The sequence below is a fragment of the Fukomys damarensis genome, unplaced genomic scaffold (assembly GCF_012274545.1).
Source record: "Fukomys damarensis isolate Sample0158 unplaced genomic scaffold, DMR_v1.0_HiC HiC_scaffold_2, whole genome shotgun sequence".
Taxonomy (NCBI): Eukaryota; Metazoa; Chordata; class Mammalia; order Rodentia; family Bathyergidae; genus Fukomys; species Fukomys damarensis.
The window spans coordinates 7,720,420-7,734,659 of NW_022900914.1; the positions used below are offsets into that span (position 1 = coordinate 7,720,420).

At 39.9% G+C, this 14,240-nt stretch overlaps 1 protein-coding gene across 1 annotated transcript in view; it reads left to right on the plus strand.

Moving 5' to 3' along the window:
• Positions 1 to 13,695, plus strand: part of Selenoi (selenoprotein I) — a 39,926-nt gene extending 26,231 nt beyond the window's left edge. Inside the window, exons 7-10 of the mRNA XM_010604832.1 lie at positions 6,660 to 6,708; positions 8,883 to 9,063; positions 10,821 to 11,003; positions 12,035 to 13,695. Coding sequence (XP_010603134.2) covers positions 6,660 to 6,708; positions 8,883 to 9,063; positions 10,821 to 11,003; positions 12,035 to 12,133 — 512 coding nt within the window. The 3' untranslated portion in view covers positions 12,134 to 13,695. The remainder of the gene's footprint in view (positions 1 to 6,659; positions 6,709 to 8,882; positions 9,064 to 10,820; positions 11,004 to 12,034) is intronic.
• Positions 13,696 to 14,240: the final 545 nt, after the last annotated feature.

Genomic DNA, 14,240 nt, shown 5'->3' on the forward strand with positions numbered 1-14,240 from the left:
TAACATATATAACGTGTTAGATTTACTTGCTGTGTTGTATAGGTAATTTTCTGCGTCTTTTAAGTTTTTCTGTACTCTTGTTTTTAATCTGTTCTCTGTATTAGATTATTTCTATTCATGTGTCTTCAGAGTCATTGCTTGCTTGTTTCTGCCATTGCCAATCTGGTGTTGAGCCTATCTAGTCAAATTGTCAGTTAAGTTTTTGTACTTTTCAGCTCTAGAATTTCCACTTAGTTCCATTTTCTTTTTCTGTGTTGAGATTCTCTCATTTGTTTATTCATTATCACCATATTTTCTTTTAGTTCTTTGAACATGTTGGAAAATAGCTGCTTTGTAGCCTGTCAGATCCAACAGTTTCTAATGATTGCTATTTCCCCCCTTTTGCACCTCTTGCAATTTTGTTGTTGTTGAAACTAGACATTGTCATCATATGCTGGGGTGTTGTGTAGTGGTGGAGTGCTTGCTTAGCATGTAGGAGCCTCTAGGTTTCATCCCCAACACCTTGTGAAAAAGAAGGCTCATAGAGAAAATATTTGTAGAGACGTTGGAATATGTTTTGTTCTTCTGCAAAAAAAATTGTTTTTGTTATTCTAGTAGGCATTTAACTTGTTTGAATTCAGACTGAGAAATCTGTCCCCTCATGGTGTATAGCAGCTGATGTCCCTGCGTAATTATTTTCAGCTTTCAGCCACCTCCCCTTCCTGGTCCTGGAGATTTTTACCCAGGCCCATCCATATGCTAGGGAAGTGCTCTACCACTGGACTACATGTTCAGCCCTTTTGTTTTATGTTGAGATACAGTCTTGCTAGGTTTTCCAGGCCGGCCTCAAATATGTGATCCTGCTGCATTGGCCTCCTGAGAAGCTGGGATCACAAGTACGCCCTGCTGTGCCTGGCCAGTTGCTGTTTGCTTAGCCTGGTTTCTTGGGGGATTACTCCTTGTTTCTCTGTAGTTTAGCCATTAGCCAAAAAGCCAAGGTAGAGTTGCTGCTGAGATTTTGGTGCTCACCTCTCTATGGTTGTTGCTTCTGGGGTTCCTCATCCTGAATCTTCAGCTGCTGTCTGAGCAACTGTGTTCTGTCCTCTGATACTTCAACACAGCAAGGGTTCTTCCTCTTCAGCCCAAGATTGGGTGTGGATCAAAGAGAAGCACACATAGTGAGATGAAGGGCACAGCAGGCTGGGGTGTAGCTCGGTGATAGACCGTTTGTTAGTCCCTGGGTTTCATCCCCAGCCTGGGTGTGGGGTGTTCAGCAGACCCGCGGGTCTCACTGAGGGTGCTTTTGTCTTTCACAGGATAACATCTCTAATTCCTACCCTTCTGTCACGTTCCGGAGGTCTCCTATTTGCCCACGTGGTTTAGTAGCCCCCAGGGATCTGGCAAGTGTATGCTCAGGTGGAGTCAGCCCTTCCGCATCGCTCTTTAGATGCCCCATCCCCCACTGGTGGTGCCTCTCTCGCTCTCAATTCTATTAATCTTCTCCACAGCTGGCAGGGAAGGCTGAGGTTTTCCACCACCCGGGATGGGTGAGGTTGGGGTACAGACAGGCAGCTAAAGGAGCTGTTCCCTAGTGACCCAAGTGTGAATCCTTCTCAGGTTTCGGCCTGCTTTTGACTTTTCTAGTACCTTCAAGTAGTCATTTTGAATATTTTTGTCTAATTATTTGTGAGAATTGCCCCACTCCTTTGTGCCACCATTAACAGACTTCTCCTCCCTTTAGATTATTTAAAAGCAAATTTCAGACATCATTTCATTCATAAACACCTCCTATATATCTCTGAATGATAGTTTAGTTTTTTGTTTTTTGTCTTTTGTGGTGCTAGGGCTTGAATCCAGTGCCTCACCTATGGCAGGGAGGGCACTATACCACTGAGCTGCATCCCCAGCCCTAGATTTCTTCTTTTAGGAACATACAGTGGACCCATGACTTATGACTTAGTTTGTTCCGAGTGCTGGTTGTATCTCAAGTTGGTCGGTTACCTTCAAAGTCTTTCCTGTACGCAGGCAGATCTCAGTGTCCTTAGAGAAACGCTGGATTTCTCATTTAACCCCACACAGAAAAGGGTGTTGTAATGTTTCTTCTGGAACTCTTTAAGGGTTAACTCTTTACCTTAGACCACCTGGAAGCAACAGTGGCTGGCTTTTGGGTTATAACTCAAGCCTTTGGTCGTAAGTGAAAACTAAAATTTTGGTTGTAACCGAAGTTGTTCATATGCCAGGCTGATCATAACTCAAGGGTTCATTGTAATTGTAATACATACTGTTCATGTGTTTTGGGGTGCTGCAGTCTCCTCTTGGAGGTGGTTTCTAAGTTCTGTCTCGAATAAAGAATTGAACAAAACAAGTAAAAATATGGCAAAAGGCCGGGGATTTAGCTCAGTGGTGCTGTACCTGCCCAGCAAGTGCAAGGTCCTGAGTTTGATCCCTGGTACTGAAAAAAAAATTCTCAAAAGAATGGTGACAAAATTTCACATTTATTTGAGGTAGGAAAAATTAAAAGTGAAGAGTAAGGGAGAAACTGGCTCTGAACAGCAAATTTGGGCTGAGTAAAAATTAAAAAAAAAAAAAAGAAAAGAAAAATACAAGTACATCCTAGAGAATATAGGGCAGGTTCTCACGACCAAAGCCACCATAGTGAGCTTTCAGTGGCTTCTTTCTCTTTTTATTCATTCTGCACATCACAGGTTTTTGTGAAAAGCCCACATCCTGGGGCTTTGGGAAGTGTTCTGCAGATGTGTCCTGGGATTTTGTTTTGTTTCATTTTTTTTGGCACCGGGGATCAAACTCAGGACCTTGCACTTGGGAGGCAGGCACAGTGCCACTGAGCTACATCCCTGGCCTGAGTCCTGAGATTTTAAATAACAGATCATGCTTATTCCCCCAGCCAGCTCCGCCATGCCCTGCCTTCTTGCCTCAATACCAAAGGGACTAATACTAATTATATTATCAAGTATGTAGACAGTATTCAGATTTTTGTAATTCTCTCAGATATCATTTGTTTTTTATAGCCACCAAATAGTACCTGTATATTGCATCTGATTGCTGTGTTGTTTAAATCTCTTTTGATAAACATACATTTTCTCTTTCTTTTTTATTTTTTGCTTTGTAATTTACTTGCAGAAGAAACTGGGTCATTTTTTTCCAGGTTGAATTCTCATTATGTCATTTGACATATTTCCTGCCTTCTCATTTTCCTATAAATAATAGTTAAACCTATGGGCCTGGCTAGATACAGGTTTCCCTGGGGGTGTGGTACAAAAACAATGCTTATTAGGTAGTGGTATTTCCAGCTGTGCCATATTAGGAGGCAGCAGTATTAGCTGTCTCTCTTGCGATGTTAACAGTGATCAGAGGTTCGGACATTATATATCGTTACTCTCTTGGCATCTGTTCCTCAGCTACCAGTAGGAGTATTCATAGTCTTTGACAATCATTGCTTGGGAAGTGTATTGCTTAGTTTTATGATAAATTTCCAAATAAAAATAGAAAATACAGAAGTTTTACTTAATCTCATTGATCTTACATTTGTATCTCCTTTTAAATTATGACAAAAATCTTGGTGTCCAGTAACAAGATTATCACTCATTTGCTTAATTCTGTGAAGTACCCAGTCTCAGAATACAGTACCAAAATCGGCAAAAATATGACTACTGAAAATAGTGTAAAGCGTTGGCTTCTTTAGTTCTATTTGACCTATAATTTATCCCAGCGGAGATGTCCAGTCAGGTTCCCGAATTCTGAGGTTCTGCCGTAGCCGTGGATGTGTACATATGGCGCGTGTTTGCAGTACGTAATGATTACATTTGTCATGGGGAGTTGGTACCTGCACACAACACATCTTAATTCTTTATTCATCCTCCCTCCCTTCCATCTCTCCCTGCTTCTTCTGGCTCTTGGTTCCCCTTCCGAGTTAGGATTTTTGATTATAAGAAGTCTGTTTTTTTAAAAATTTTAAATAATTGTGTGAAACACTCACGAGTAAAGCCAAATTTATAAAACGGCCTGTTCAAAGAAGTGTAACTTCTATCGCTGCTCTTCCTCTTTTTTCATAGATAGCCATTTTGACTTTGTAATTGTATGGCTTATCTTTTCTTTGTTTCTTTATTGTCAGTGAATGAACGCTGTCACTCTCATGATAACGATGGTATTCTGTGCATACTTTGCTCTGTGATGTCCTTCCCCCACTTCCCAGTGTATCAGCGACCCTTTCATCATGATACTGTAATCTTCCTCCTTCTGTCTTACACATTTCGGCTGCCCGATTGTACCACAGTGCACCAGTCCGTTCAGCCAGCCAGCCCCCTGTTCGTAGTGCTTGGATTGTTTCCAGGCTCCTCTGTTGCACGGATTGCTACAGGTGAATAGCCTTGCACATAGGTCTTTTCCTATTTTTGCCAGGGGATTATGGAAGAGATTCCTAGAAGTGGAATTGCTATAAAGGATAACTGTATGTAATATTGCTAAACATTCCCATAATCCCCTCCTTGGGGATTGTATAACTCTGAATTTCCACCAGCCCATTTCATCCACATAAGATACTGTCCAGCTTTAGTGTTGATGATTTTAATTGAAGTTTCTGTTTAATAAGCGAGAAATGTGAGGAACCAAAATATTCTTATGACTACATTATCTTTATTTTGATCCTTTTAAAAAATCCTGACCTTGAATTAATGGTAATTTGCAAAACAAGCATAGATGTTGCCATTCATTATATGTATTCTATAACTGTTGCATTCTGAAATGTGGGATTTAATAGGTAAGTATTTAAATAAACATTCTTTACAGAAAGTGTATGACGTACTGTTTAGAGAAACAATAGAAGATGCAGTCTTTTTCTTTGCTCAACTATGTAGAGTCCAGGCTTTCCACATGCTTATTGTACTTAAAACTTCCAGCCCTGTTACTCTGGAGGCAGGAGGATTACAACTTCAGGGCCAGCCTGGACAATTTAGCAAGATGTTGTCTAAAATAAAAAGGAGTTAGAGCTCAGGGATAAAGTGCTTGCATAGCGTGCTGGTTTGATTCCCCAGGACCTCAAAAAATAAAACCAAACAAAATAACCACACAAAATACCTTGTGACTTTTTAAACTAAAATGAATCTTGGTAGCAAATCTTGTCCTGGTTCTTCTTAGGCCCGTTTCTGACACCTCAGAGCCTCAGGTAATCCTGAGTTAATTCATGTAGCCTTGGCTCCCCTTCCGTGCTACTCAGTTTGACATGGAGTAAACTAAATGCTACTCAGGAACACTAAGAGTCCCGAGGACATTAAGCTTATTGTCTTCTTTCTCAGGTAATCTAATTTGATGGACTATTTCATTTGGGTGTGGAAGTAGCAGAGTAATTCATCTTTTGTGAAAAGATTTCTGCTGAGTTCTAGTCTTTTTTTCTGTTCCTAGCCAGGCGTTATGTTTTATACCTTTGATCCTTAAGATTATATAGCTGTATTGACCTTCTAACCAATACAGTTACCAGGAAGGAGCCTGGACTGGACAGAGCAGTCCCGTGACTAAAGCATACAAATGAAGCATTCAGAAAGTTGTCTGAGATGTCTTGATTTGTAGTTGTGAAAGAGAGAGCAATCAGGAATTAACATCTCTGCAGACCACAGAATCAGAAATTTCCCTGCTGTGGATTGAACCCAAGCCTTTGCAATGAACTACATCCCTGGTCTTTTCTTATTTTTTATTTTGAGACAAAGTCTTACTAAGTAAGTTGGCCAGGCTGGGCTTGGACTTTTGATCCTCCTGCCTCAGCCTCTGAGAGTCCTGGGATTACAGGCGTGTCATCACACTCAGCGAGACTCAGATTTTTGAAAATGTAAGGGACACGAGGAGGTCAGGTTGTCAATAAAGGACACAAAATAATGGTTAGGTGGCTAGCAGGCTCATTGGGAGAATGAAATTAAAAGGGCGGAGGAAGGAAAGAACTGCAGTTGGCAAGTAAACAGCTAGATCATCTTACGTAGATCATTTTCTGAAATGAAAAGGGTTATTGGATTTGGTCATTAGGGAAGCTTGCTAAATTGTAATTTCCGCAGGTTATGGGGCAGAATGAATGAAAGAATGCTAAGAAATTGAAACAAATGGAGATGGTCGAGTAAGACTGCGGAGGGGGCCGCAGAATCAGTGGAGTTTCTTGGGAAGCCACCCTTGTAGTTAGGCTAGGGAGGGGAGAAATTGAAAATCTCCAGGGAGATTAATAAGTATAAATAGGAAGCACAGGCTGTACCTCTCCTTCCAGTAGTTTATGCTTATTTTTCGATTTATTGTATAGTAGGCGCCATTCTAGGTATCTTCTTCATATGTGGTAGTTACTGAGTTCTCACAATTCCATGGGGCTGGAACTCCTAGGTTCTCTGTTAAGTAAACGAGGAAGCCGGGAGCTCTGGTGGGTTGGTCGCCTAAAATCACATAAGCAGTGTCAGGTGCAAACGGAGCTGAGCTCCAGACCGTCTCCTTCAGCCTGAGCTCTGACCGTCTCACTGTGTTGCCACAGTGTCGGTTGTGATGCTGTTTAGAAATGTGTTTGGTTTTATCACAGAATTAAAGGTGAACCTGAGCATTCTTGGGCCTAAAAACATTGAGTATTTTGTGTGGATTCAATTACTGTCATGTAATCACTTGAGTACCTCATGACAATTTAATATTCTCTCTTTCAGGTTGTGCCGTGTGTGTGACTCTGCCAATGAGCTTCTTAAACTTTTATAGGTAAGTGCTTTATTTTTTCAATCGGGCAAGAAATATGAATGTCTTTAGCAATTGTCATGTAGCTGACTTTAAGGCTGTGTTTTCCTTTTGGCATCTGGACATTTTCAAAAAGTCTTAAAGCTAATATGTTGAATCTAAAATGAGTTTAGATAATTTAGAGGATCTTTGATGGCTCATATTGCCAGTTCAGCCACACCCGAGCAGCTAGGTTCTTCTGTTAAAGGTTTGGGCTCCAGGCTTCTAACTCCTCACTCGTACGAGTGAATGTACCTACAAGGAGGTAGTGTTTTCCTATTAAATAACTGATGTTTCTGTTCTGTTCTATAAATTGATTTTGTGTAGTTAATAAAATCCTAAACATTTCTGAATGCATGTAGGTTGGTACCAAAGTTACTTCATTGACTCTTGTCAAACAGCAGTTGTGTAGCAGTTTCTGTCTTTGGGGAGGAGGGCTTTGGAGGTAGAGTCACTCCTCCATGTCTCTGGCCCCTGTGTGTCCCCACTTTGTTCGCCTGCACTGTGTTTACTTCCTGAGTTCTGAGTAGATTTTTCTCTTTGCCTGACTGACGATTTTGTGCTGGCTGTTTTCTCTGCTATTGCTTCTTCTAGTTGAAACACTTTTCTTGTACTTCCCACTTCATCTTTGAGCTCAGGTCTGCCTCAGAATCATACCCCATGGCAAGCCAAGCTCTGTGAATCTGTCATATTTATTGCGGCTGAAGTCATTTATAGAGGCCATAAAGCTTAAAGCTCTGAAGGCTGTAGAAATCAAGTCATTTCCTCCTTATCCTAGAATTGTGAGGTTTTGATTGAGCAGAATATTGGGACTCTTTTCAGATGAACAAATGTACAGGAATATTTATTTTTCCCCCTGAGAAATCTGATGGAAGTCAGATTTATTTGATGGGGATTTTAAAATGACTCTCTTAAATATGCTTACACAGCAAAGAACTGAAAGAAATCGGGAAAACAATGTACGAACCAAATGTGAATATCATTAAAGAGCAAGAAATTATAAAAGAGAACCAAATCAAACAGAAATGTGAATAAACTTTGCAAACATCATGCTAAGTGCAATAAGCCGGGCCAAAAGGACAAATGGGTGTGTAATTCGCCTGTCTGACGTGCCAAGAATAGACAAATGCTGGGGTCACACATGCGTCACCACGCGTGGCTTGTTTTGTTGTTTTGAAGAAAGGGTTCGTTTCGGCTCCACGTTTTGGAGGTTTCAGAGTATGAGAGGTTGGCCCCCTTGCCTTTGGCTTGTGGTACAGGAGGATGAGGTGGGGGGCAGTGGCTGAGATGCCAGAAGGAGAGAAGAAGGGGCCGGGTCCCATCTCCTGAGGGGCTCTGCTGAGGACTAAAGACCTTGCAGTGAAGCCCCACCTCGAAAGGGTGCACTAGCTCCAAGGGGCTCCACAGACTGGACACAGACTTCCATACGTGGGCATTTCACCCTGTTGACATTTCATGCTTGTTTTATGTCCTCCAGTAGGGTATTTCATAGAGAAAAATATAGTTGTATTCTTCTTCACTTTTTTCTTTTTTGATGGTTCTGGGTTATTGAGGCCAGGAACTTTGTCCTGAGCTAGATCTTCAGTCCATTTTTATTTTTTATTTGGAGACAGTCTCTTGCTAAGTCCACTAAGTTGCCCAGACTGAGCTTGAACGTGTGGTCCTCCTGCCCCAGCCTCCCAGAGTGCTGGGATTACAGTTATGTGTCACCATGCCTGGCTCATATTTGCATTCTTACAAACACAACAGTTGATGGTTTGATATAAAGAGGAAAAAATGGGCAAGGGTAAGGAATATTCAGTTCTATCCGTGGTTGACTCGTTAGCAAGTTATGTAGTTTAGAATCTCTCATCCTCACTTGCTCTACCTATAAATTGGGGTTAAGATTGTTGGTTCTGTCAGGCATGGTGATGCACTATTGTAATCCCAGCTCCTGGGAAGTTGAGACACAGGATCATTACAAGTTTGAGACCAGCTTGGGCCACAGAGTGAGACACTGCCTCAAAATCAAACAAACAAAACATATTATTGGTTCTGTCTGTGCCATAAGATTATTGTGAGTATGAAGAGAAAAAATAATAATTTGGAAGATGCAAACTACAAACTACAAGTATTACATGTAATAATGTTCTTTGTATTACTTGATTCTTTTTTTTCAGAAGCTATAAAAATAGCACCTTGAAACACAATTCAGTCTATGAAGTTATGGTTCCCTTCTTTTCTCCATGTTTGCTCTTCATTTTGTCTACAGCCTGGATCCTCTGGTCACCTTCAGATATTTTAGAGATACATCCTAGAATATTCTACTTTATGGTCGGAACAGGCTTTGCCAACATCACAGTAAGATTTTTTTCTTTTAAAAAAAAATCATCTGTATTAGGAATATATGACAATTTAATAATTTGAGAATTTTTTTTTTCTTTTTTTTTTTCTGGGTACTGGGGATCAAACACAGGACCTTGCACTTGCTAGTCAGGCCCTGTGCTGCTGAGCTACACCCCCGGCGAGAACTCTTATAGTACTAGAATAAGGAGATTTTAATTTAAAGATTTTTAAAACACAAATTTGAAAGAAAATTCAATAACCTCAAAGACAGAATGTGCTGAGAATTATTTTTATTAACTTTTATTTTGAAGGTGGTGGGAATTGAACCCAGGTTCTCTAGCATGCAGAAAAGTGCTCTACAACTGAGCTACCCTCCCAGCCCAAGGAGAATTATTTCCTTTTGCCCTTTGAAACCAGAATGCTGTTAAGAAACCATGGCATACTCAAATACACCCGGTTGCCTGATGAAGAACTCATAGAACAACTTAGATTGACTTCAGAGTAAACACTAAATAGTATAGTTGAGATGACTGTAGACCTAATGCCTTCCTTAGGGAGCTTTGGTCGTAATGCTGGGGCTTGAACCAGGGCCTCATGAATGCCTCGCATTGCTAAGTTGGCCAGACTAGCCTCAAACTTGGAATCTTCCTGCCTCAGCCTCCAGAATGGTGGAATTAACAGGCATGTGCCACCGTGTCCAGCTTGAAAGGGATATTTGAGAGAGAAAACACACAGCAGCTGATTGTAGGATTAATAATACGGAATAAAAATTTTGTAATGAGTGTAATAACTTTGTTTTTGTGACAGGGTCTTGCTACGTAGTCCAGGCTGGCCTTGATCCTCCTGCTTCAGTCTTTTGAGCGCTGGGATTATAGGATGTGCCTCTCCATGCCTGGCAAACACAACATTTTCTGTTGTGCTTTTGTTATGTGTGTGTGGTGCTGTAGAGCTGCACCACCTAGCTGTCATGTATATGTGGTGAGAATTAATGTCTGTGCTGTTGCCAGCAAGAAGAGCACAAGAAAGAGAGGTCAGGGGTTGAAAAAAGACCCCGGTCATCGTGCGAGTCAGGAACCCTCTGCTGTATGTTACGTCAGGTTCTTTAACATTTTTAACTTGTAACTCAGTCACCAAGTCTGTTTTCATTCTGTAATGTGGTTAATATTCTCATTCCTACTGATTTTATATGTTTAAAAGATGAAAAAACAGGCTGGGGAATGTGGCTTAGTGGTAGAATGCTTGCCTCGGGTGTGTGAGTCCCGAGATTCAAGCCCAGGACTTCAAAAAGAAATGAATGCAGATCTGAAAACATCAGTGCATTGTATAAAAAGAGTAAAGAGTAAAAGTGTATGTGAGTAAAGCATAGAAATAAAGGGGCCAGAGAAGTTTTGAAGTATTAATTATGGGCACATCGCTAGCCTGGCGTAGCGTCCTCTTCATTGCAGTGGAGAAATTCCGTTGTGTGGGGATGTAGGAGGTTATTTTGAATTTCTTCTCATGTATCACAGATCTTAAAGTTGGGAGAAAGTTCTTTTATGTAAACTGTCATTACCCAGTGGATGAATGCGCTCTATCTCATCCTTACTAAATTATTTTCTAGTCACTTCAGACACACATTTGGAGGGTAGGGAGGTTGAGAACCACTGAACTTAGGTAATGTAATGTGTTGGCTCAAGTTTTTGAATACTTTCTAAATATTGGAATGACTAGTTTTGGAACTGTTTTGCTAATTAACCTTTTTTTTTTCCTTTCTTTTTAAAACCAACTTCAAGTGTCAGTTGATTGTTTGTCAAATGAGCAGCACGAGGTGCCCGGCTTTGAACTGGTTGCTGGTTCCTCTCTTCTCGGTTGTCGTGGCAGTGAACTCAGGAGTAGCCTCTTACCTCGAGAGCATTCTCCTGTATACGCTAACAGCTGCCTTCACCCTGGCCCACGTCCATTATGGAGTACGAGTGGTGAGTGATCATGTGCAAAACTGCTTCCATTTGTTTCTTATAAGGGAAGAGGAGATAATAGATTTCAAAAGAAAGCTATTTAATTATATTACCTGTAAGGATTTTGCCATTTTTCTAATGATTATGTTATAAAACAAATGACGCTAAAGCTGGATAGGTCTTATGGGGATTAGTGCTTATTTTAAGTGGACTTTAAGCTATTTTCTTGTAGATTAGAATTGTAAACAGTTTTTAATGGAGTGGGACCAGATAATCCTATTATCTAATTCTTCTCTTCAGTTGTAGGGATATTTTTATTGCTATTAACTTAAATTGTAAAGAAATTAAAATTGGTTTTGTAGCCATTCCTCCCTCCCCTGCCCAAATCTTTTAGCAATGCAGTAAGAGAGGTTAGAATTGCAGATTAAAGGAAGGCTTTTATATTATTTGAGATTTTACTTCTCATGCTCTCATCAGTTGAAACTGCAGCTTCTGATCAGAAGGTGCAGCTTGCTAGGCCACACAGAACGTCCTCTTGAACTACGGAAATATAAACCACAGTAAGTGTCAGGTGGCGTCTCCTAACTGGCACATGACTGTACCCACTAGGGTTACCTTGCCGGTCCGTCTTCTCCACACTCACAGATCTGGTTCCAGACCATTTCAGTAGCACTGGGAATGCTTACTTAGAAATGTTCTGACAAGCTGAATGATGAGCGTAACTTAAAAATGTAATTATTTGAATAACTAGATATTACATCAGATAACCATACGGGTTTTCAGTAGATTTGGAGGTAAATTTTTCTGGCCTAGGGGACTCTGGAAAGATTAGGTTTTGGAGTTAGGCAGACCCACAGTCAAGTCCTAGTAGTTCTAGTATTCCCATTTAACTAGTTGGCTAGCTCTTTAGCTGTTCTGATCCAGCAGACCTCTTCATTATTTCTGATGATTTTTGCCGTGTCAATAAATTGTTGTTCCCAGAAGGTGAATTCTTCATGCTTTAAAAAATAAGGTACATATTTGTCACTGTTTTGTGTTCTGGTTTTCCATAGGTTAAGCAGCTGAGTAGCCATTTTAAGATTTACCCCTTCTCATTGAGGAAACCAAACTCAGATTGACTAGGAATGGAAGAGACGAATATTGGCCTGTAATCTTCAGAAAGAAGTACTGTAAATAGATGCTTGTAAATATTTCCTCCATCACCATTTAACTAATCTGATCTGCATGACAGACATGGGATCTCAGTGTATGTGGTACTTGGACAGCAGGAATGAAACATGGCCGGAACTTGTGGAATTTTGGACCTTGTAACTCCCAGCTTATTTAATTTTATTTTTTTTATAAAACCATGTGACGTTTCGGTTAAGCATAATATACATGCGACCAGCAAAGTGTTCCTGGTGATTTTAGCTTCGTGAGTCCATAATGTTTTGGCTTTTAGAGTTAAACATGCTGTATTTTCATTTTGAAAACCCCCAGATTGGTGTAGAAACACTGATAACATTCAGAAAAATTGTAATTTGTTTTCATATTTGATATTTTATAACAGGTCTTTAGCTAGGGTAATTATCAGTAGTCCAAATCTAATACAGGAAAAAGAAAAACAAGTCAGCTTTCAGGTGGAGATGCCAATGATTACAGATCAGTATACAGTTGCCAAATGGCAGTTTCTCTTTCCTATGGAAATGCCTTTGTCCTCGCCTGCTAGGAGAGAGTCTTTGGTATTCGGGCTCTCTCTGTTGTGGAATAGATCTTGAAAAAAGGTTGTTTTCTTTTAAAGAGAAATTTCTTCTTAGTGGAGAGTGGGTTGTAATTGTGGCTCACTGTTTAGAAGAGGCATTTCCTTCCCTCAACTGCAGGTTGCTGGGATTTGGTGGCTGTGAGCTCTGATTGTAAGAATTTGTGTGACAGTTCTAGTCTTGTGATAATTTCTTGTGAGAAATGCCCATAAAGCACCTTATAAGAGGAAATTTAAATTGGAGTTACTCTCATGAATTTCACTATGACCAAAATCTGTTTTCTGTTTGTCCATCCATCCTTCCCTCCTTTCTCTCACTCGCCTTTTGGGGGAGTGAGGAGCTGTATGTTTTATACAGGATAAAGCAGAGGGATGTTGCCTCTTCTACAGCTTGTCCGTTTTCCCGGTTGATGAAACCTTAATATCTGCCTTACTGAGTACCCACTCCTTAATATGGCTTATGGCAATTTTGGAGGTTTACAGACAATACAGTCCCTTTAACTTCATTGTGGTTCTTTGATAAATCGCATCTTTTTATGAATGTGGGTGTTTTCTTCGCTTTCCTTTTGATTTTGTCTTCATTTAGTTTGGTGGTGGTGAAATTTACTTGCTGATTTTCTTTTATTTTTCCAGTGAATGAAGTCTGTGCTTGAATGAAGAGTGTATCTTAAACCCTTTCTTTTTGGACAGGTTGCACTTGGATAAAATAGGCACCATTGTGTTGATATGTTATTAAATTCTTAACCATTATTTATCTATGGATGTGGTCAACGTTAAATATTATAGTGTATTCCTTTGTTGAATTTCTGCTGCTTTGTAAAAAATAACTGTCATTGATAATTTTTTTCCCCATAATTCTAATCATTGTCATCCAGGTTATTAGAAATGAACCAAGGAGCTCAAGGTTGCATAATCATTTTAAGAAATTATCTGTAAAGACTTGATTATATTTGGTGACTCTATCAGAGACAAAAATGAACACTGAAAATGATGATAAATCGATGCAGAAAAGTGTGGCTAGTCTTCTGTGTTTGTTAACGAATTGCTGTCATGGAGGTTAGAGAATGAACCAGTTAAGGAGAGGTAACTATTTTGTGTATACCTTGTTCTGTCATCTGGAAGATTGCATCGAACAAGTGTTAATTTGTAATAGGGAAAAATTTTTGTTTTTAAGGTTTCTCAGCTAAACAAACATTTTACTGTTTTATTGACTTTATACACAAGAATGAGAAAAAAACTGTTAAGTGTTTATAAAATGACAGATATGAACCACTGACTTTCTTTACATTGTACAGTGTAGTAGAAAAATACACTTTAATCCTGGCATTAGGATCATGTCATGTAATTTTGGGACTCTTACTTCCACATGTATTTCTGTTCTCTTTTTGTTGCATCAAATGTATTTGAAAGTTGTCTTGCGCCTACACCTGTGACATAGTTCCCTATGGTGGTAAAGAATTTTGCCACAGTCCCTTTTTTTTTTTTTTTTTTTACGGGTTTTGCATTGGGTTTCTGCCTCG